General features: G+C 31.9%; 1 protein-coding gene across 5 annotated transcripts in view; it reads right to left on the bottom strand.

Annotated features, from left to right (window-relative positions):
* LOC135835949 (calcitonin gene-related peptide type 1 receptor-like) overlaps window positions 1–22,642 on the bottom strand; it is a 95,661-nt gene that overhangs the window by 669 nt on the left and 72,350 nt on the right. For all 5 annotated transcript variants that reach the window (XM_065350475.1, XM_065350473.1, XM_065350474.1 and 2 more), the window contains 6 exons: window positions 14,650–14,741; window positions 10,960–11,086; window positions 3,203–3,420; window positions 2,105–2,396; window positions 596–637; window positions 47–148 (listed from right to left, as the gene is read on the bottom strand). In XM_065350475.1, the coding sequence (XP_065206547.1) occupies window positions 47–148; window positions 596–637; window positions 2,105–2,396; window positions 3,203–3,420; window positions 10,960–11,086; window positions 14,650–14,741 (873 nt within the window). The remainder of the gene's footprint in view (window positions 1–46; window positions 149–595; window positions 638–2,104; window positions 2,397–3,202; window positions 3,421–10,959; window positions 11,087–14,649; window positions 14,742–22,642) is intronic.

Genomic DNA, 22,642 nt, shown 5'->3' with positions numbered 1-22,642 from the left:
ATTAAATTCGTTCTCGAGGAAATACTTATTCAATTCAGGAGCTTACTCGTCTTTCTAGAGCGTACGTCGAGCCTGTTACTGTTGAAAAGACTTGATTACTTGGTATGTCACGAAACTGATACCATTTTCGTTTGATTTGTACGTGAACCTAAAACAAAAAAATAAAAATAAATTGAAAAATTCCGGAAGAAGTTTATTTTTAATTTAAAACATTAATATTGATTCGTGACAGATTTTACAAATGAGTTGAAGGGGAAATTTCGGAGACAAAATTGAACTATGGAATGGAATGAAGCTTGTTGATTCTCTTCTTTCATTTAACTATCGAAAGATAGCGCAACCATATTCAATGACCACGGTGTTATTACCTACCTATACTACACAGCCTGAATGTGAATTAAAATCAAAGAGAAAGAAGTTCGACTGTTTGAGGATAGGGTGGAAGAAAGGTAAGGGTATAATAGGTAGAGGCACACGCAAGGAATTGAATATACACCATGCTGTATATGTATAAGAAGCATTTCTTAAATAGGTTAGTAGGTATTCTTAAGACTATTTTGAAATAAAAACTAAATTCAGAGTTAACTCTACTTACCTCATTATTCAGAAAGCAGAACAAACAAGCTACGCACAATCCCTAAAAACAAGACCAATATACAATCAAATTGTTAGGTACAATTATTATTACGAGATACTTCAAGTAGTAGGTAATCTGAACTAATAATAACGATATTCATCGATGGAGGTGCTGCAAGATCATGACTCATGAGACGAATTAAGTAGGTATTAATGAGAATAGCCAAATACATAAGTATAACCATTTCAATCGGTCAGGATTTTGATAAAAAGGTACCTAAAACTGTAACTACGACATAGCATAAAATTGTGCTCCGAACTAGCAAAAAATGTTCCAGGCAAGTAATTACTAAAATTAATTCAATGAAATAGATTATAAATACGCCCGGATTTTCATCAATGAAAATAGTTTAGCCTAATCTGGCTCACGTAGGCGTACCTATTGCATTAAACTCGATTCATTCTTGCCTTTTTCATCAATGATTTACAAGAATGAAACTCCCGCATAGATGAGATTTTGATGAAATATGTGTACATATTTCACGCTACAATAATAAAATCAACGTTCGTTAACGCAATTAAAAGCAGCGACAGCTGCTGGTATCTCGTTTAAAATACCTTTTCAATGTTGGTACTGTATACGAGTAGATATTACGTTGAAATTACAAAATTCAGCCCATAATTATAACACGAATACGTTATAAAATTGTATGCTTATGACATTTTCATAATGAAAACTGAACTCTCTCTCAATATGCACCAAGTCTACTTATCCACCTGCCTATCCATATTACACGCAGCACCTCAAGATGAAAATCAATTCCTGCCTATATCAGCAGGAAATTGTCGCCTACACAAGTCGTGTTAAACTTATTCTAATTATCCGCTTATAGTATACAGGGTGGCCTATTGAAAGTCAACTTTGGTACGACTACGTATGAAATACGTCTGTGAACGCGAAGATTTTATAACAATAAGAAAACGTTCAGCGAGGATGGATCAGAAAGAAAGGATTCGACGGATAATGTGAAAAAAAAGTAAGTCACTGAAAAAGCGATTTGGTGGATGAAGGATGAGAGATGTGAAGAGACAAAGAGAAAAGTGGCTCAGTTATGAATACTTACGTATACGTATTACTAGGTATGGAATGTGTCATGTGGCTGAAAGAGAGTGGTTTGGAAACATGCTCAAGCTCAGAACGATGGAAATAGGTACATTATTATTCGTTCCAGCAAATTTAATTTTTGAAAAAAATGGACTCTGGCAAATCAGTCATTAAAAAAAAATTATTTCATTGCAAAATGAAATAATCCAAAAACGATTGATACCAAATCTTTCTTTTTCCAAGGTTTGGTCCTTTTTTAAAAAATGTTTCTGCATAAATGTGTTTGACAAGTATTTCGGACGTTCGATGGGACACCCTGTATAAGTCAATAGCTACAGGGTCTCTGTAGTCTGTACAGTAGCCAGAAAGATAAATTATCTACATGTACTCGTTGAATAAGGTGATAACATGCACGTTACATACTTGATACGAAGCACTAACTGCCGATAATATTTCATGGCTTCGTTCCCAAAATGGATCATTCTCCGGACGGAAAAGTATTATCATGTAATGCAACCCTAATAACGGTACAAGAACAAACGCCGCTCTAAATACTTTTATTAGTTCATTTCTATTCTGTCCTTGACTCGTATTGGTTTTTATCTTGAGTAACAAAACTCTCAGTATGCTGACGAGGAAGACTAAATTTATGCATAATGATATGACCACTGGAATTATAAGTGTGTGCGAGTACGAGCTTTCGTGGATCCAACAGCTGTGAAATAGATTTGCGGTTTACATAAATGAATTATTAAATCAACTTTTCAATATGCTAACGTCTAATATATACATGAAGCTGTAACTATATACCCACACGTACAGTATACGATAGGTATGTTGAGAATGTGATCCTTATTTTACCTACCTACCTATCATGATAGCAAAACAATTCTACGTATGTATAGTAGGTACCTTTGTTCATATACTTTTATCGAAAGTTTGAAACAGGTTTGGTTATGAAATTAATTATTTTTGTTTTTGAAACCAAGTGCCCACAAGCTATAAATTTTCGACCTAATACCTACGCCACGTGCCCGTAACGTAAATTAAATGTTACTTTCCCCCATTTCTACTTTTTAAAAATTTCTTTAAAAAAACACTTTTTCTGAAAGCATTGTATTCGAAGGAAAAATGAGTTGGGAAAATTATTTACCTATTTTCAGATAAAAAATACCTAGATAAGTGGGCGAATTTCAATCTAATGATCTCGTACAAGCGTTAAACGATCCCGTTTAATATAAAAAAAATATTCCTATAAGGCGTTAAAATATTGAATTTTTTCCAATTTTCCAATTTTTCTATCATATCAGTACCTAGAGTAGGTGAATTTTCGTTCGACGAAACTGTCATTCATCAAATAAAGCAACAAAATTGGCACGTTTCCAATTTTATAATACGAATAAGATGGCTTTCTCATAATAGCGCACCTATAGGTAGTCGATAAAATAAAAAAGAGAAAAATAAAAGAATACCTAAACTAAGCATAAAAATACCTACAAAACAATAACGAAACTCGCTTACTCTCTATTATCACCATTGAATATCCTCAATGTTGCATAGCTAGCGATCACAATGAATGGAACAGCCCATCCGATTACGTAAACGTATTTCAATAATTGTTCTTCCATTATAAATGCAAAAGCTAGCAAAGAGTGAAGGTAAAAGCCTTCGCAAAGCATCCAAAAGTAATTGGTCAACATAAAGTAGTGAGTCACAATGAATAAAGATTGGCACCATACCTGGAATAAAAGATATACGTATAAGTTGATAAATAGCTAACCTGGCTATTTTAAAATAAAGCCATCAAATTTATCACTTATATATTGCGCTATACATATTACGTTTAAAGTTACGTAGGTATAACCCCTTTATTTTTTAAACACGCGAGTAGACTATGGATAGGAAGATAAGTGGTGTTTTCCCATCGGAATTCTCCGGTTTGAGGCTCATTTCAGTTTTTATCGTTTTGTTCAAGAGGAAATAGGTTTTGATACCGTTACTTATAGAATGTAGGTATGTATTACGGAGGATACTTATTCGACGTACCTAATTTTCAACATCCACGTGTTTCTGACGTTCAAAACAGTTAAAATCTTAGTTTTGAAGGACCATCGGGAATATTCAGAAGTGATTTGTATCAAACATGGTAAGGTATATATTTTTTTAAACCACCTTGTTGAATTTACGATCAAACGATATTTCTATAAAATAACGATTATCGTTTTGTATGACATTATAACGCCTACTTTTTGAAAAAAAAAGGTCGCTAAAATGAATCACTCTTCGTAATATTGAAAAATATAATTGACTTTTGAAAGTTCATGGTTTCCGCGTGTTTGTGATAAGATTTTTTCGGTTTTCAAAGTCATTCCCAAATATTCAAGATTATTTTCTAGTCTAGAATAGTTTTTCCTTTTTTTTTTCAATTACCTATATACGAGTTTATGGCTCCATCAAATTTGATGTTCGTTGAAAAATCATCATTTATCAAAGTTTTTAAAGTTTTTCGAAGAGTAGAGTGCTTATCTTCCCCATGGACAAAAACTTGTTTAAAATTATTTTTTCAATGTCGATTTGTATGTACCTTCGATTTGATGGATAGGCGATATGTTTACCAACGTTTTCATTAGGCAGTATAGGAACAATTTTATACATCTACGGTAGGACCCGGTTACCTATATTTTGTTAAGTATCTCCCAATCTGGCGACTGTTCCTCGGTTTATGAGAAACTTTGTAAGCAAATACTAATTTTCTCATAAAAAATGCCAAAGAATAAAATGACTTTGTCAATTTTTAAACTTTTTTATAAAATACCTAATTAATTTTAGAATTTACAATTTTTTATTCTATTTTTAAAACTTTTATTCTTGTGTTTTTGGGCTCTTGAAAGAAAACAGTCCAACACGACCCATTTCGATTGAATTTATTCTTTCGAGAAGAAAAAAAAGAAAAGATAAAGAGGATGGTGGGAGGGAGAGATTAAGGAGCAACGGAGCAACGAAGGAAAGAGGAGAACACATAGCTCTCAATTATCATAGTAAAATTACATTTTCATCTTATTTTCAGAATATATCCTCTGATAAAACATTTTAATGTATTACAAGTACGTATAGGTACAGTATTTACGGCAAACTGGTTATGCAACTTATTTCACATCATTTTTCTACATATACAGCGTATTTTTTACAAGTACCTATTAGGATGAAGCAGAGGATTCAATCTTTTTTTAAATCGTTCAATCAGACTCAGTTGAACATTTACTTTCGATAATCAGAGGTACTTGGGTATAAAAATTAATATTTTTCCATGTCAAATCCAACAAAAATTGCTCGATGGATCATTGATTTTTTCAATATTTTGCATATTGCGTGTAGAGGTCATTAAACGATACTTAGTCTATGACGCAAACCGGAGATCTCTTAGAATTTTTTTGCGAGAGATTTCAGTATTTAAAATTTTACAAAATGGCATCGTTTGAAAATTTCTAATGCGAATAACTCCAGTTTCAAATTACTGTAGGTTGTCATGAAAACTTTTTTTTTCATTTTATTGCAATATCAAAGGGCTATCCAAATGTCCAGGTATTATGACAAAATCAGTTTTACCTAACATAAGTACCACCATTAAAAAATTAAAATTATTTTTAAAAAAAGTATGAAGACAACAAGTTGAAAATTTGAAAAAATTCTCAGTTATGTATAGCTTATGAGTTATGATGTTTTTGTTTGTTTTTTTTGAAATTTTTTTAAAAAATTGTTATTTTAAAATGCTTTTAAAAATTCCAAAAAATTCTTTTTACACTTTGTTTTTATCAAAAATGTTGATAGGAAAGTGACAAGAATTCCACTCACCATCTAATAAAATAAAAATGTGCAGAAAATTAATGATTTCAGATTTCTTACCCCCTTCCTTTATAATTGTAAAATTCGTGAAATATCAGAATTTCTAGTGCAATTTTTTTAATTATTAAAGATCAGTGAAATTATGGGTCCTATATCCATAATGATCTTACCAAACAAAAGGAAGTGAAGTTTCGTTAAAAAAATTTTCATACACGAATAAATTCTAGTACAACGCGGCACCACGCCACGTTAGAAAAAAAAACTTGAAAGTAATAAAAAAGATTGGTACCTATTTTTATGGGGGCACATGATACCCAAAAACTTTTCTCAATCAGACGAAAAGCCTTATAAAAATACTAATCGAGTTTGCTTTTCGATCTATTTGAATTTTTATAGCGAATAGGAGTGACTGAATCTATTTAAAAGAAAAATTAAGATCGAGTTTTAAAATGAAAATGTACTTGTTGGCGAAAATCAGCAATTTGTATTCCACTTTATGTGTTACCAAAATCAAACGATTCCTTTTTTTTCTCGTAAATGCTTTTAGTTTTATAACATATGCTCTGCTTTCTGTTACGTATAGGTATGTACCCGAGGTTTGTTTGGCATTTTTTTTTTTTTTTTGGTGCAATCCGCTACCTACCTAAGTATTTTTAAAATAAGATTTATTTCGTAAAACGAATTTTTTAAAACGAATAGACTCGCTACACCCTATGCTTATAAATTCTACTGTAAAGGTAGTAGTACCGTCGTAATATGCAATACCTACATAAATATTGTTTTGTACATATTTGTAGATAGACGATATTTGGATATGCATCGTGAGTTAAATATTAAAGCCATGCACGTGTATAAATATTTCGATATCACTATTCAAAGGAATCGAAATATTTGTATTCGTGTTTTCTACATTGGTTTGGGTATACAGGTATCTGTAATCGTCTGCCTATAACCTTTATGGTATTATTCGATGAAATATAAAGAATTTATGATGATTTTCTCGAACGCTGCTGTTTAACCTTTAGAATGGATAATTAATTTACTGAAAATATTATTGCTCATTTGAATTCAAAAAATTTACCACTATACCTACAGAAACAGAAGGATGCATAAAACCGCAACCAACTACCAAGCTTCCCCTTAATGATTTGAATTTCATATCTTATTACGAGTATAAGCTGTCCAGTAAGTTATGCACCACAGAAAAAGAGCGAATATAGCTATACCAACCAAGCTACGCACTGCTCTTTTCATCGTAGATACCTATTTGTAAAAATTGTACATCTGTTCCTATACTTTCTATACGGATGCCTCATCCTACAAAATTCCTCCCAACTTTTTTCATATCGAAAGCCGTAAAGTTATTGGAAATGATAAGGTTTTGAATAATGGCTTTTAAGAAACAATTTTTAGTAGTTGGTTCGTAATTTTATCTGCAATACTCGTGTTACCTATATTATTTTCACTTTAATGTCTCTAGAGTGCACAATGCAATATATGTAGGTAGGTAGATATTTCAAGTCGAATGTATTTATTGAAAGTGAAATGATACCGAGTCAAACTTTAGTTTGAACGTTAAAAGTACTCATGATCAGGTAGGTTTGGACATACCTATAGACAACCTAACTCGTGTTTTCTCATCCTACCATACGCCATGTCAAAATAAATATAAAATAACAAAACCTACAGAAAGCTATCAAAGATATTAGTTTCGAAAAAACTGATGGTAAAATTTCAGTATACCTATAGGCATTTTTCATCAATAAGCAACTCTCACAATTTTCTCATGTAATACGTACCTACTTGTTTTGCAAGATCAGTCAATTAGACGAGTAAAGTACGTAGACGAAAAGGTGGCTAAATTTTTTCGAGAATTTTTTACTGGCTTCTGAATATTATGAAGTTGTTTTTATAGTGATAAGTTTCATAAAATTCACACCAACGTAACTCAAATTAAAAGTTTTATGGTACGCATTTTTCTAAACATCAGAATTTAGAACCTCTAAAAAAATTGTTTTCTAAAAAACAATTCCAATTAAGATGAGAGCCTTTTCAACCCTTCGAGACCAACTTGAATAATTTTTCATATAATTTTTCGTTTCTTTAAAAGGAATGCGATACGAAAAAATGGCATAGCCTTGAGCATTGATTGAAAACTTTTTGCGAAATTTCACATAGCCCATAAAAAATTTCGATAAAAAAAGTAAAATGGTATGTATAAACTAAGTTTAAAATACTTAGGTATTGTATACTTGATATGCTTTGATCAGAGTTGAATTAGGTACATAAAATAACTAGGTAGTTTGATATGATTTTAGGTCTATCAAACTCAAAGTTGGTTCCTTTCATTGTAAGTAAGTAAATCATCTTATCTGAAGAAAAATACGAGTAACATTAATTCTACAAATGCTATCCAAAGTGACGATTTTCGAAGCTATTGTTACCTTAGTGAGTGAAGATTTTTGAGGCTTTGAATTTCAGAGAAATACCAGCTATCTGTATCTACCTATCAATTTTGGGATAATGCCTGGATAAAAATTATGAAAGAAGAAGAAGAAATTTTCTATATGTAGTCTCAATTGAAGATTTTGGAGGTTTATTTTCAAGGGTTTCGCATGACTTGCAAAGATGATACGATTTTGGAGACCTATGACCTATTAAAAAGTTGTGTAAAATGAATTAAAATAGTGAACAAATTTCAAAAACAGTTTTCTTATGTAAATAAGTACCTACTTCTAAGTGGATAACACAAAAAAAAACTTTTATTTTTTTCATTTTTAATTTAAACAAAATTTGAAACCCTGAGAGAAAAGTGATGGTTCAAGATGAGGGATCCGAAATTTTTCCTACAGTCTTTTGAAGTATCCCCACAACTTTTCATTGAATCCCTTCCAAAAAAAAGTCTAAGTCGATCCACCCTAGTTACCTAAGTACTTACCTACCTATGTGTTTTACACCGAAGGTCCATCAGCTTACTTCTAGTTTAATTCAATTTAAAGTACCTAATTGGTTGTTAATTTATTTTGATTATATTTATTTTCCTTAATTTAATAATTACCTAACGTGATTCAAGTTTTCACCTATATTATTTCATTCTGTACTTCATTTTAAATTGAATTCAATTTATTTCAATTTATTTTCACTTTAATTTAATGTTGTTCATTTTAATTCATTTTAATTTATTTTCAATTTAATTCACTTTTAATTTGTTTATTCTATGTTTATTTCTAATATAATTTAAAGCTCAATTTCATTTTTCATGTAATTGAACTTCATTTATTTCAATTTTTTTGGTCGATTTTAATTTTAAATTTTATTTTTTGAATTCAGTTTTCATCTTATTCATATTTGTTTTGATTTATTTTTAATTTAATTTAATTGGCTTTGATTAATTCATTTTATGTTTAATTCAACACTTTTTGTTTTAGTTCAGATAATTTTATTTCATTTGATGCAATTTGATTTATTTTTAATTTATTTAAATTTCGAGAAATATTCATAATTCAAAACTTTTCTTAAGGCGAGATTCTGTCTTTAACCCATTTTAAAAGCATTCTACCAAACTTGACACTTTTTTTTCTATTTTTATGCATTTTTCAAATTTTGATTGTAATTTTTCATCTTTTTCACTGAATTTATTGAAAAATTTTGACCCTGGAGCATTTTTCAATGACGAAGTGGCCCTTACAAAAAACTGATGCCAGATTCAGACTCGGCGACCTCAAATTCTAGTCGGAAATCGCAATCTAAAAAGGAAAAAGAAGCTACTCCTGACCGAATTAGCACGTTACAAACGAACACAGCGATGAGCAACAGATGGTGTTAATAAAATTGCATAACCAGTTTGCCGTAAATACGATGCGTATAGGTAGGTACAGATTATTTTCCTCTAGCTCTGCATTTTGCACTTTTTTAAAAATAGGAATCCGGAAAATTTTTAGCCAAGAAATTTTGCAAAATTGTTGGTGTGTTTGAGCGATTCCATTGTAGGTAATTTCAAGAATTTTTCAGTTTTTTGTTTTCATGATTTTGATGTAAATTTTACACTTTTCAAAAAACCATATGACTTGTTTGATTTACCCTATGACGTAGGTACGACAAAATAATTTCAAAATCTTTGAAAAATTCGAAACTTTTCCACGCTTTTTGTGTTCTTTTTCATTCCACTCAAACAATGCAACGCTTTAATTTTGTAATTTGTGGTATTCCTTGTTTATAGTTGGTAACACGTATGGTCTAGATATATACTTTAAATTCATTTCGTCTCCACTAATAAGAAAATAATGTCATTTCATAACTACCGCATAATTTTGCTCTTTCAAAGCTCTGAGTCAGAAAAAGCTATTTATTTTTGTTCCTATACAGCACTCGTCTCCGATAGAAGCTTAGCATCTACGATTATAACACCCCACAAAAACGCCGCGAAAAGTATTTCCACCGAATAACTTCTATTTAAATTACTTAGATCCTGTCTTATACTTACTCGTACGAAGCTCTACCTATAATTTCTTAGCAATCTTTTTAGCTTTTGAGGTAGAAATGTTTCATAATAAAACACGAATTAGACCAACATCGAAAAATATGTAATCACTGCTCGAGGTAAAATACTCTTTATTTCTAATTTTTTCAAAACTTGCGTTGAAATTCCGTAAAGGCGCCTTCGCAACAAATTGATACAATGTTTTTCACTCACAACGAAATCCGAAATGTCTGCGAGCCTGGATAACTATTCTTTAGATATCCTGTAGGTACGCAGGAGGCATCCGAGATTCCCATGTAAGAAAATACAAGTTGGTATTTTTGTACAAATATTCTTTATATTTTAACTTGAGAACATCAACGTTGAAAATATCACTTTATATTTTATATCCAGTAGCGTTGCTATAGCTTTTTTTCTTTTTTGGCAGAAAGACGTATCTGTGTGTGTGGATACGAGTAGGCATAACAAAATGTAAACAATGCCTACCTTTTCTTCTTTTTTTGTAGGCACATACTCGTGGAAATTCAACAAACCAAAATTTTAACGACTAGTGTTGAGAAAAAATACGAGAATCGATAGCATACGATATCAGCGTAGGTATTTTTATGGATATCAGTAAATTTTCGAATTAAAGTATTTTATGGAGACTAAATATTTCATATCTTGTAGTTTTTTTTCTGTCAAATTCTGCCGTATAAAATTTTGTGAAAGTGGGAAGAATTTTCATGAGAGCTAGATGTACTTAATAGCTGGTGGATAAAAAATTAGATAGTTGGTACCTATGACTTTTAAACAAATTTTTTCCTTTGTACGACCGAAAAATTTGAAAAATAAATAAATTTACCCTTCATCTCATGCATATGCTTGTTACCTATTTAATTTTCTATAATATAGAAAATTAAATAGGTAACATTATTCAGCACTATTATGTAGATTTAAGTACGTGTATACTTACTCCATTATCTGTAATAACATCAGGAAAAGGAACAACGGATAAATACCAAATTAACCACAGCAAATTGTTGATCGAAAACGATGCAAATAAATTAATATGTAAAATATTCCTAGTACAATGGAGCGCTCTGAAAAAAACAAACAAAAATAAAATAAGTACCTACTTGTAAAATCGATTCGCCGCAATTTGAGTTTTTAGAATACCTATTCAAGCGTTCAGATTATTCGACGAGTTGAACGAATGTACAGTTTAATTAAATTTCTCGTTAGGTATGTTAAAAATTCACGCTTTTTCATTCGTGTAGTTACAGTGTATAACTCAGTGTTGACAAAATAGCAGAAAAAATTTCTAAACGATGAAATAAAAAGTTTACAATACGCGTCCTCAACTTTAAGTCACATCAAAAACTGCAAATGTTTTGGTTTAGAATGTAACATGTTTTTCTAACGAACTTCTTATATGTTTTTATTCTTTAATCCAGATAAACTTCACGACAAACATTAAGTATTTTTTAATATCAAATTTTAAACACTTTGATGAAATTTTACTTCCTCGTTTGTACGAGGTGAATTTTTCGCCTAGAGTTTAGGTTTCTCGAAAACCACATTTGGTAGGTATTTTCATATCTTAACGGGTGTTTTTATTCGCTCAAAAAACAAAACTAATAAATAACGATGAAAACTTCGTAAACGAACGTTTGGTTTTTCACCGAATTATTTTTTTAAACGCACATTTCGAAGCTATTGACCCGAATCTGGAGCAAACATGGTAGCATTAGTTATCTTTGATTTTCAAATATGTCGAGTACGATTAAACCACATATCAAAGTCCCCCAAATTTACAGCTCAACATATCAAATCATTCGACGATGCTGGCCTATTATACACATATACGTATACATCGTCGTAATTAATAAATCAAAATTTACGCTAGAATAGATTTTCAACATGCTGTATCGTCCATCTGCCCGTATGTAAATGTAGGCAGTCCAATGATATTTTAAAATGAACTGATTTTTTTTTTTTGCTAAAATTTAATACTATGTAGGTGTACTTTGTGAAAAATTGACGTAGAAATATGGTAATATTATTCTTATATCTTAATCATTCAAAATATCAATAGGATTATGAGCTCAACCAAAGGTGCTCTGACGAGTACCAAGGTGGGGCAGCTCCTTTCTCAAATTCTCAGAGTACCTCAGAGGTTTTGACACAAAACAATCAAAATGTTAATAAATAATCTACGAGTTGAATTATTCCACCAAAACTACCACATCGTATAAACTCACCACTATTTTATTCGTTTGTAAAAAAAATAGGTACACGTGTACACGCCATTATACATAAGTTGCAACTAAGTAAGTATTACGGTGAGTGAAAACTTCCACCGTCAAGACTCCGTGTAAAACAGCCTACCTACCAATTCGGGGCGAAGTTTGTGAAATGAAATAGTCACAATGTTTCCGCAAACGACATAAATTCAGACAGCTAAAAAATACGTTTTAAAAATTGACGAAAAAATATAACGAGAAATAGTACAGCTTTGACAGCTTTTCATACCAGCGGCTTTTGTAATTTAATTTTTCAACTTTGTCGCCAAATGTAATGCGAGAAATTTCATCATACTAAATTTTCTTTCATAAATTGCTACCGGCTTTATATGAAATATCACTGTGGATATTTCGTGGAAAAAACACGACACGTTATTCGTATAACCCGTCGATGGTTGTGGTAGGTGAAACCACGTGTAGACCGTATGGTTTAGAGAATTTTTTGTTTTTAAATCCTGCTGTTTATGATTTGGTTTCGGGTTTTAAAGGTATATTTGTCAGGTTTTAGCCAGTTTTATTATTATTTCGGATGTATTCATTTTTTTTGCACTTTCCTGTACAGTATTTGGATATGCTGAATTTCAAATTCAATAGCAATTCCATCTTACTTACGAGTATTTGAGGAAAGTAACCCAACTGGTAGATTTTTTTTTTGACTGGGGATACCTAGACCATATTGTAGTCTAAATTCTGGTGCTGAGGTTCCTTACTCGATTTTTGAAGAATTTCCAAATTTGGGTCTTTTTATTACGAAGAAATAAGAGTTTAGTCAAATTAAAGTAGAATGCTAAAAGGTTGTTAGTCTATTTTAGACATCCAAAATTGATTGGTGGTGGTGGTTTCGAATCTTTTTGGTTTGAAGCCTCTAGCAAGTTTTTGGATTTCCCAATTTTTGGAAAAATTTATAGCCTACAAAAATGGCCAAAATGAAATTCAGTAGGTACATATAAACTAGAATTTAGAGTATTGTAACCCTTCCTGTCGTTTCAAGTGCAAATTTTCAAAAATTATTTCTGTTACTTACATTAGTTTAAATCTACGTACATAGGTACTTATTTTAATTAAATTTAAAAGGCCATTGAATGCTCCAAAACAGTTCAGAACCACGATCAATCTATTCTGAAGATCAAAAATAGGGTATAAACTAAATTTCAATTTTTCATCTTAATGTGTTCAATGTTCATAAACAAGGAATTTTGCATTTTTTTAAATTTTACGTATTTTAGTTTTTTTTTTCAAAACATATGTACTTAATAAGTGAGTAGCTCAGTTAGGTAAAGAAATTGATTTTTCAAATTTTTTAGCAAATATCGGTGCTTACAAAGATTTAAAAAACGTGTGCCTAAATTGACCAAAAGGGTCATAAATATAGTATATCTGAGATTGAAAGTGGTAAATTTTATTTTGACCAGTTTAATGACAATTTTTCAAAATTGAAAAATCCAAAAATCCGACGAAGGGTGTAAAACGACTCGACACCATCATAAATTCATTTTGGAGGTCAAAAATAGTGTAGAAAGAAACCAAATTTCAACTTTCTACCTTGATTGAAAAAATTTTAATTTTTTTTGGTGGAAAATTAGCCAAATTTTAATGTTGAAGAATTCCTCGAAAAATCAAAAAAAAAAAAAAAAAAAAAAAAAAATGAAATTTAGCACCTATCTAAAAATATTCCTGGAGGTGTATCTTCTCAAAAGTTCTCCAAACTTCAAAATAGACGAGAAAGAAATTGCCAGATCGAAAATAGACTGATTACAGCATTTCTGTAGCAGTTTGTTCATTTGATTTCACTGAAAAATAGACAACAATAATCGCAATCAATTCAAGGGGGGGGGGGTGTCGACTTCAGTATCAATAGAAACCATTTTTCAGATTTCTATTTCAAAATTTACTTTTTTTTGTAAAATGTTATTAATTTCCATCATTTTAAAAATGTTGATAAAAACCCAAAATTTCTCATTTTCCTCAAGATCGTGGAGAAGTCTCATAGGTAGTAGATTGGACCTATTTTGATAATAGACTAGACAGGGGCAAAACTAGACATTTTTAGATTTTGGCACCTACGAGGACAGAGGCTAGAGGACTTATATGTGTTGCCTACAATGCCAATTGATTACTGTTTTATAGCCACCTGTTGATTTTTATCACATCTAATATGAAATTGATAGGGAGCATTCAACATTACCCAAATACCAACATGACTTCTTGAAACATTTTTTTATCACTGATTTTTTAAAGTAACGTCTTGTTTGGAAACTTTTCAAAAAAATTATTCGTCTAAATCACTTAAATTTGTCTACATTATAAACATATGTAGGTAGGTACATGATATACAAACAAATTATTGAAATGTACGTTACCTGAAATACGCTAAAATGAAGATAGACAGGAGCAATGCAACTAACGATAATGAATATCCAGACATATACACCCAATTGATGGTTTTTCTCCACTGCAAAAACAGAAAAAAAATCGACACAAGCTTTTAATATTTAATTTTAAAAAACACTGCGCTTCCGTATAACTAAGTACAAAAATAACTATGCATTTATACAAGACTTTATAATTTATTTCACAAAAATTCCATTACAGGTACAAGTTGGTAGAGGTACCAGGTACTCAATTTTTTCCCCTCTTTTTCTTCTGGAGGAAAAAAAAGAGGTAACCATGTTACGCGTCTTGGATAAACGAAGTTATAATTCCGTTAAGAAACCATAAATCGCCAAATTTCCCTAACGTCAAGCTTTCGAACACGTCATAGTTGTGGTAATGAATTTGACCGCAAATCTAATACAGGAAGTCGGTACAGGCGAAACATAATTAAAGATTCTTATCGAACTAAGCTCGTCTCTCTTCTGCATTCGACAATTTTCGATTTGATGAAAAATTTTCAAACCAGAGCCTAAAAAGTTTCACGAGTTGAGAAAAGTTGCCTCGTTTAATTTATCGTCCGATTTACTTCATAGACATAACAAGACGAACTGTTTCCTTCACCCCTTTCCCTTCGCCACTTCTTCTAGTCTTCAATAAATCTTCAATCTGTTAAATACACGTCGCGCTTAAATGATAACTAAATTTTAAAATCATTGTTCGTACGAACAGTTCTAAAAAATAAATAAATAAAGAGGATTTACCGACAGCTAACATAGTTTTGTTTTATTAGGATTTTTTCCCCCGAAATATTTACGTTACACGAAATGTAAAATTTTTTAAATATACAGAGTGTTACTACGGGAAAAATGAAATGAAACAAATATGCGTATAACAAGCAAGATCATTTCGCTTGACATAATTTTAACTAGGTGGTTTGCGAAGGGCCTATGATGGAAATTATGTCATGTTGCTTTGTGGTATCGGAGAATGACAGGCAGTAACTGCACGGTTTCCTACATCATAACAGCTCATTGTGTATGTAGGTAAAGGAATACCTCGTATGTATAAACATAAACACAGTTGCTTAACAGATAGCAGATATAGGTACATAGATATAGGATTGTTTATTTTCATTTTTTATATTTACCATCGAGGTTCTTTAAAAATCAGGGAGTTTCTAATTTACGAGTTTTTATATATTTGTTCGTGACTAAAAATAGAAATAGGTACGAAAAGTTTTCTGCCTTTTGTACATGTTATAAACGCTTTGGGGCTTTGTTTCATATATCGAAAATGAATTCCGTACTGAAAGAAATTTTCTAATAACTTCATGCTCTGGAGAATTTGACGGTAAATTAAATTTATTTTCGTTAATATTATAAATATATCAAATTTTTTCATCGCGTAAAGTCATCTTGGTATTATTAAATTCGTATCCAATTTCTGTTTCTTACAAACCAAGTATACAGGAATAATAATTTTCTAGCCAACTACTTATTTAGGTGCCGGAACAAGAATAAGAAAAACGGATTATATGTAGGTAATACTGGACATTTTGAACGAACAGGTGAGGTTTTGCCTGATTTTTCAAATAATTGAAATTAGCCTCTCATCTTCTCGAAAATTGTCTACTGCCATAAAAAAAATTGAGCAAGTAAGTACTTAAGTTAGATAGCCCTAATAAGGCCACGTTCCAAGTAAGGCCACCAACTGGTTTTTCCCCTGCTACGCGAGTAAACCACAAAATATGGCTATAGTTGACGAAAGACCATTCTAATCCAACTTCCTCACTGTAATTTTACCTTTGTACATAGAAATATATGGGTAGAAATTAATTGAGTTTTAGTCTGGTGTTCAAAAAACACAAAAACTGTCGAGTTGAACAAAATGGTTTTTTTATGAAGAAAAAAACCTATGTGAAGTTGATGCAAAAATTGAGATCAAATTTCAATATTTGTCAGGGGCTACAACGGGAATCTGAAAACGATGACAGACCCTCCTGGCGCACAACCCGCCATCCCCAAGTCAAGAATAGGATTTAGACCAAATATCAGATTCTTTTTCAGTGAGATCGAATTTCAAGATTTGAATATTTTTATAAACTACCATTAGAATTTTGATACAATTTCTGGTCCTCCTGGCGCATAACCCGCCAAGTCTAAGATAGGATTGAGACCGAATCTCAATTTTCTCTCTTGGTGAGATTCAATTTCCAGTATTGATTGACTACAATAAGGATTTTAAAACAATTCCAGGCCCTCCTGGCGCATAACCTGCCTGGTTAAAACATATAGGATCTAGTATATGTATTAAACAAAAGTAAGTATAGTGCTTGGTGGCTTATTTCTAAGTGGAAAGAGCTAGCGAGATGAATAAAGCGGCGTTGAGTAGGGTAAAATAAGGGCTTTCAAAAGCAACCTGGTAAATTTCAGGCCCATCAGTCCATGCTCAGAGTGTCCACAAATTGAAAAACTGGTTTGGTCAAAAAATTCAAACCTGTTTTTGGTGGCGCAATGTTTTTACACACCAAGGTGACAAAAACGTGATAATATGCATTTTTTTAAACCGGTTTGTAAGAGGGTAAAATGGCTTAAAGTATGATAGGTGTGGTACCTTATAACTGTTGTGTTGTTTCCTGGAAATATCCCTTAGAGTATTTCTAATAAATACTCACCAGAATATCACATGCTCGGCTAGGGCGTGAGTAGGAAAGGTTGCTTTTACACTCTTAACAGATGTTCACACACACCATAAATAACAACAAGAAATACATGAAGAAATATATAATGTGTGTGATAATATTAACAACATGTTACATGATTCATACAATTACATACTAAGATGTATTCGTATGTGTTAATATGACACTTTCTTAAGACTAATTATACACTCTCTGGTGTAGGTGGCACTAAGGTATCTTTCAGCGAAGAGTCCCGATAATGTTCAATGACATATTCTTACCGTGATGGCGATGAGTAGATCACTAATCCTTCTCACCTACTCGCCTCGAACCTAATCTCAGCGCATCGATCCTTAATAATAAATAATACTAATGAAAACTGGAAGAGTCCCGATAATGTTCAATGACATATTCTTACCGTGATGGCGATGAGTAGATCACTAATCCTTCTCACCTACTCGCCTCGAACCTAATCTCAGCGCATCGATCCTTAATAATAAATAATACTAATGAAAACTAACTGAAGCACTAAATATAAACACTTAACACTGCAGAGTAAAACTTATACTTAAATGACTGTATTAACCGATTAGCAGATGAATAACATGCCCGCGTGCACTCGAACACATTACTAACGTTCTGTACTCTTGTTGCTTGGCTCGTACGGCTAGCTGACGAGAATACAACGCAGTGTTGCCTCAGTGCAACGCAGTGTTACCATGTGGGCGCGCCCTAAACATACCACGTACAGCATAGTAGTATATCACAGGTTCATTGATTTGCAACCGGTTAACAAAAATTATCCAAAAATTGTAGATAGAGAAAAAAGCATTGAAACATAAGTTGTAGGTAGAGTGTGAAAAATTGAACTATTTTCGCTAATCAGATTTTGAAACCGGTTCATTAATTCACAGCAAGTCATCAAAAGTTACCTTGTTGCAAATTAATTAGCCAATTTCAAAATCAGATCAGCAAAAATACCTATGTAGTTCAATTTTTCACGCTCTAAAACTTCTGTTTTGAGCTTTTTTTCTCCATTTTCAATTTTTAGGTGACTGTCAAAAACTGGTTGCTAAATGCAAACTAATGAACCGGTTTCAAAATGTGATTGAACAGAATTGTGTATAATTTTTCACGCTCTACAACTTTTGTTTCAAGCTTTTTTCTCGATCTCCAAATTTTTAGGTAATTTTTGATAACTGGTTGCAAATTAATGAACTGGTTTCAAAATCTGATCAGCGAAAATGGTTAAATTTTTCACGCTATTCAACTTTTGTTTCAAGCTTTTTTCTCTATTTTTAATTTTTAGATGATTGTCAAAAACTGGTTGCTAAATGCGAACCAATGAACCGGTTTCAAAATGTGATTAGGCAGAATTGTGTAATTTTTCACGCTCTACAACTTTTGTTTCAAGCTTTTTTTTCTATCTACAATTTTTGGGTAGTTTTTGTTGACCGGTTGCAATTAATGAACCAGTTTCAAAAATTCACATCACGTTTTTGTCGCCTTGGTGTGTAGAAACATTGCGCCAATAAAAACCGGTTTGAATTTTTTGACCAAACCAGTTTTTCAAGTTGTGGACACTGAGCATGGGTCTGAAATTTTCAAGGTTGGTTTTGAAAGCCTATATTTTTCCCTACTCAACGCCGCTTCATTCATCTCGCCAGCTCTTTCCACTTAGAAATAAAAGCCACCGGGCACTACTTTTGTGTCATACTGTAGATCAAATTTCACCTTTAATTTCCACCTCCGTGAGAACAAACATCAATAATTTATATCGACTACAAAAGAATTTCAAAATCATTTCAGGGCCTCCTGGCGCAAAACCCGCCTGTTCAAAAATGGAATTCAGATCTTATGAAATCAAATTTTTAATATTTTTCATGGACTAAACTCATCTTCTCAAAAATTTGCTCCTTGTCAAATTGAATTCAGCTCCTGAAATTTCTCCAACGATGATTCAGTAAAATCAAGACATATGTAGGGGAAAGTCCCCTAAAAGTGCGCAGTCTCCTAATAGTGCGCAGCGCCATATCTCGCGATTGGCACCACTGAAAAATTTGTGAGGTAGCTCATTTGAAAGAGCGTGTCGTGACGATTATTTTGATGTATCATACAAGCCATTTGGCTAAATTTTACGTGTGTAAAGTCAAAAAATGTGAATTTTCAATTTCTGATGTAATTTTTTTTTGTGAAAAGTTAACAATTTGTATTGCTCTCATTGAATTGCAAAAATTTATAAGATAACTTATATTATATCATTTTGTAGGGAATTTTATCCTCTTTAATATTGTTGTAAAAGTTTGAAAATTCATCCTTTCGTTTTCTTGAAAATAATTTTTAAAGAAATAGAGGATATTTTTGAACCATGGATTCCCAATAGTGCGCATCCTAGAAAATCTGTAAATACGCTGGTGTTTTTCACTACCTGACTTTTGTTTTGATAGAATGGAGTGTTAAATACCTGTAAAAGGCTAAAGGGTGTTAGTTTTCAGTGAAGAAACATTCCTAAGAGTGAAAGAATACTTGAACAATGGGCTTTCTTTGCAGAAATAAGCTCACACATAACCCCTACTCATAGTAAAACATATTTTCGCAATTTTCGTCAAGTACTCATGTTTTTTATATCTGTTCTCAGTGTTCTAGTGATAATGAAACGTATTATTGCGATTTTTGTCAAGAATTAATTTTTTTGAAGTAAATTTACACATCGCGCACTATTAGGAACCCTACTGCGCACTTTGAAGGAGCCCATGGCTCCTAATAGTGCGCATTTGACATTTTTTACTCAAGGTAGGATTTCTCAGTCAGTTATCAATGAAAAATTTTGAAACTCTGGAATTATGTAGCTGAATGATACAGCTATAACATATCAAAAAATCACGATCCTAGGTAACTTTGCGGCGGAATGACAGCGATTTTGGTACTAAGTGCGCACTATTGGGAGACTTTCCCCTATCTATTGATTGATCGTCAATTGGCGATTTAAAAACAATTTTATTCCACCTGGCACATCTTTTTTTATACCTAATTAGGATGATTTTTTTTTCAAAATCCATTCATAGCCTCTTCAATTTGCGAGTTAAAAAAAAATTAAGTCAAATTTTGTTCAATTTTCGATGCACCTCTCCATTTTTGTGGTCAAAAAATTCATTTCAACTTGAAAAAAAAATGTACTTTGTTAGTGCTTGTTATTTAATTCCCAAGATATGCAACTCGTTCATCTGAAGTTTAAGTAAGTATATCCAAATTTTCAGTTCAGCCATTCTCTCCCTGGACACCCTGTATAACTTGAGGGTAATACGAAATAGTATATGTTCAGAATTTTGGAATATTGATATAATCGAACTTGTAGAAATTTATCGAAGAAAAATACCCAACGGTTAGAGAAGGCGGTAAAACGATATTCCTCAGGTGTACGAAGGCGCTTTTGTTTATACTCGCTGTATAATCTAATTATCCTGAGGTGCCTGCGGAACGTTGTTTTTGTTATATGGCGTTCAATATGTTTATGTGTTTAATTCATAAATGACACGAAGCTTTGAAGTATTCAATTAGTCATACAGCAGCGGCGCGCGACGCGACGCTTCGGCGTGAGCTAACCGTCGGGATAGTTGGTACTTTTGTAACTACATGGCGAGATAAGTTCGGTCAACTGTCATTTATTTCAATTTAAACACATTTTTTTTTTTACGTTTTAGGAAAAAAAAATTCAAAATCCTTGCAAAGCCTCCGGCGATAATTCTTTTCCCATTATGTTACATATTTTTGAATGAAACCACGCTTCATAAATATAGATGAGCACGCGAACAAGCTTTCAGCTTTCATGATACATTAATCTGTGAAATTAATGAGTCGAACATATGATTCAATAACCACTCTCGTAGGCCTTCCTTCCTATAGTAACTATATTCAAGTTTGAAATTTAAATAATACCTATTACCTACCTACTAAGGTTTTAATTTTCAACGTATAATAAAAAACACGCGGCGGCGCTAAGTGAAATTTAAGAGATGACGTTTTTAGGCTTAATTACCCAAATACAAGTGTTAATTTTTGATTTTCGCTTTCACTTTCACCGACGTTCGAGTTGTCTTCGTGAAATGGGCGATTGTAGTCTAAAGACTTGTATTTAAAAGCGAGTTTCATTTTGTTGCGTGTTTCAATAGACGCTTTGTTGTAATTCATCTTTTCAGTCAGTCGAGCAAATTTAAGTTTTAAGCCAAGGTATTGTGTGTAATAAGAGATTCATTCGGTTGTTTATGTATTTTGTATTTAGAAATTTGGTTTCATGTTGCTTTAAAATTGATATTAATTTTATGAATTATTCATTTTTTTTACTGTAAAAATTTTTTCCACCGAGTTGATATCTATACCCTAATGGATAGGCACTTAATTGAAAGATTCCTTTTTAATAAAAATAAAGAAAAGGGCGGAAAAAGTAAAGGAAATTTAAATTAAACACGAAACAATAATGGATAGGTACCAGGTTTCGAATGTATGGAAATTCGAAAATTAAGATGCGGGTTAATATTAAGGTGAACGAAAAGAAGGTTAGGTACTTTTCGTATTTTTCAGTTTGGTTTCTACAAAAACGTCGTATTAGACATTTGTATGCAAACCAAGTAGGTAAATTAGCTAGGTACATGTACTTGGAACAAGAAACAAAAAAAAAACAATATTTGAAGAGTGATATTCCAAAACTCGCTTTGTCCATTTTCACAACTTTTCAGGAGAGAGGAAAAACAGTTTCCCTTTGAACGGGTAAATTGGCTTTTTAGGCGAGTTTAGCACTTTATTTGGGTGGATTTATGATGTAGAGTGTAGGTATACATTTCATCCACTAAATACTGTTGAAAAAAATTTCAATAAAAATGGACAAAGCGCGTTTTGTAACATTATTTTTTTTTAAATTTTTAGTGAATTGGCTATTTAGGTGAGTTTAAGACCTCATTTTGGTAGGTTGATTATGTAGGAATGTGAGTTAATACTTCATCTACCAGGTACCACTGAAAACCCAACTTTGATAAAAATGGACAAAGCGAGTTTTGGAATATCACTCTTCATTTCTTTAAAACCCTTCGAACACTTTTTAATTATCTTGAGTGCATACAGATTATCCCTGTTTAATTATTTTACTCTTTATTATTACGTACCTACAACAAAAAAAGAAGATGTGAAACCAATGTTGCCTTTTTTTGGTAGGTACAAAAATTCCTTTAAAAATACTTTTAAAAACATAGCATCTTATTTTACGTTGGTGGAGCAGAACGAAATAATTATGATTGTATGTATTCATT

This window comes from Planococcus citri, chromosome 2 (assembly GCF_950023065.1).
Source record: "Planococcus citri chromosome 2, ihPlaCitr1.1, whole genome shotgun sequence".
Lineage (NCBI taxonomy): Eukaryota > Metazoa > Arthropoda > Insecta > Hemiptera > Pseudococcidae > Planococcus > Planococcus citri.
This window is presented reverse-complemented; position numbering and strand designations above follow the sequence as displayed.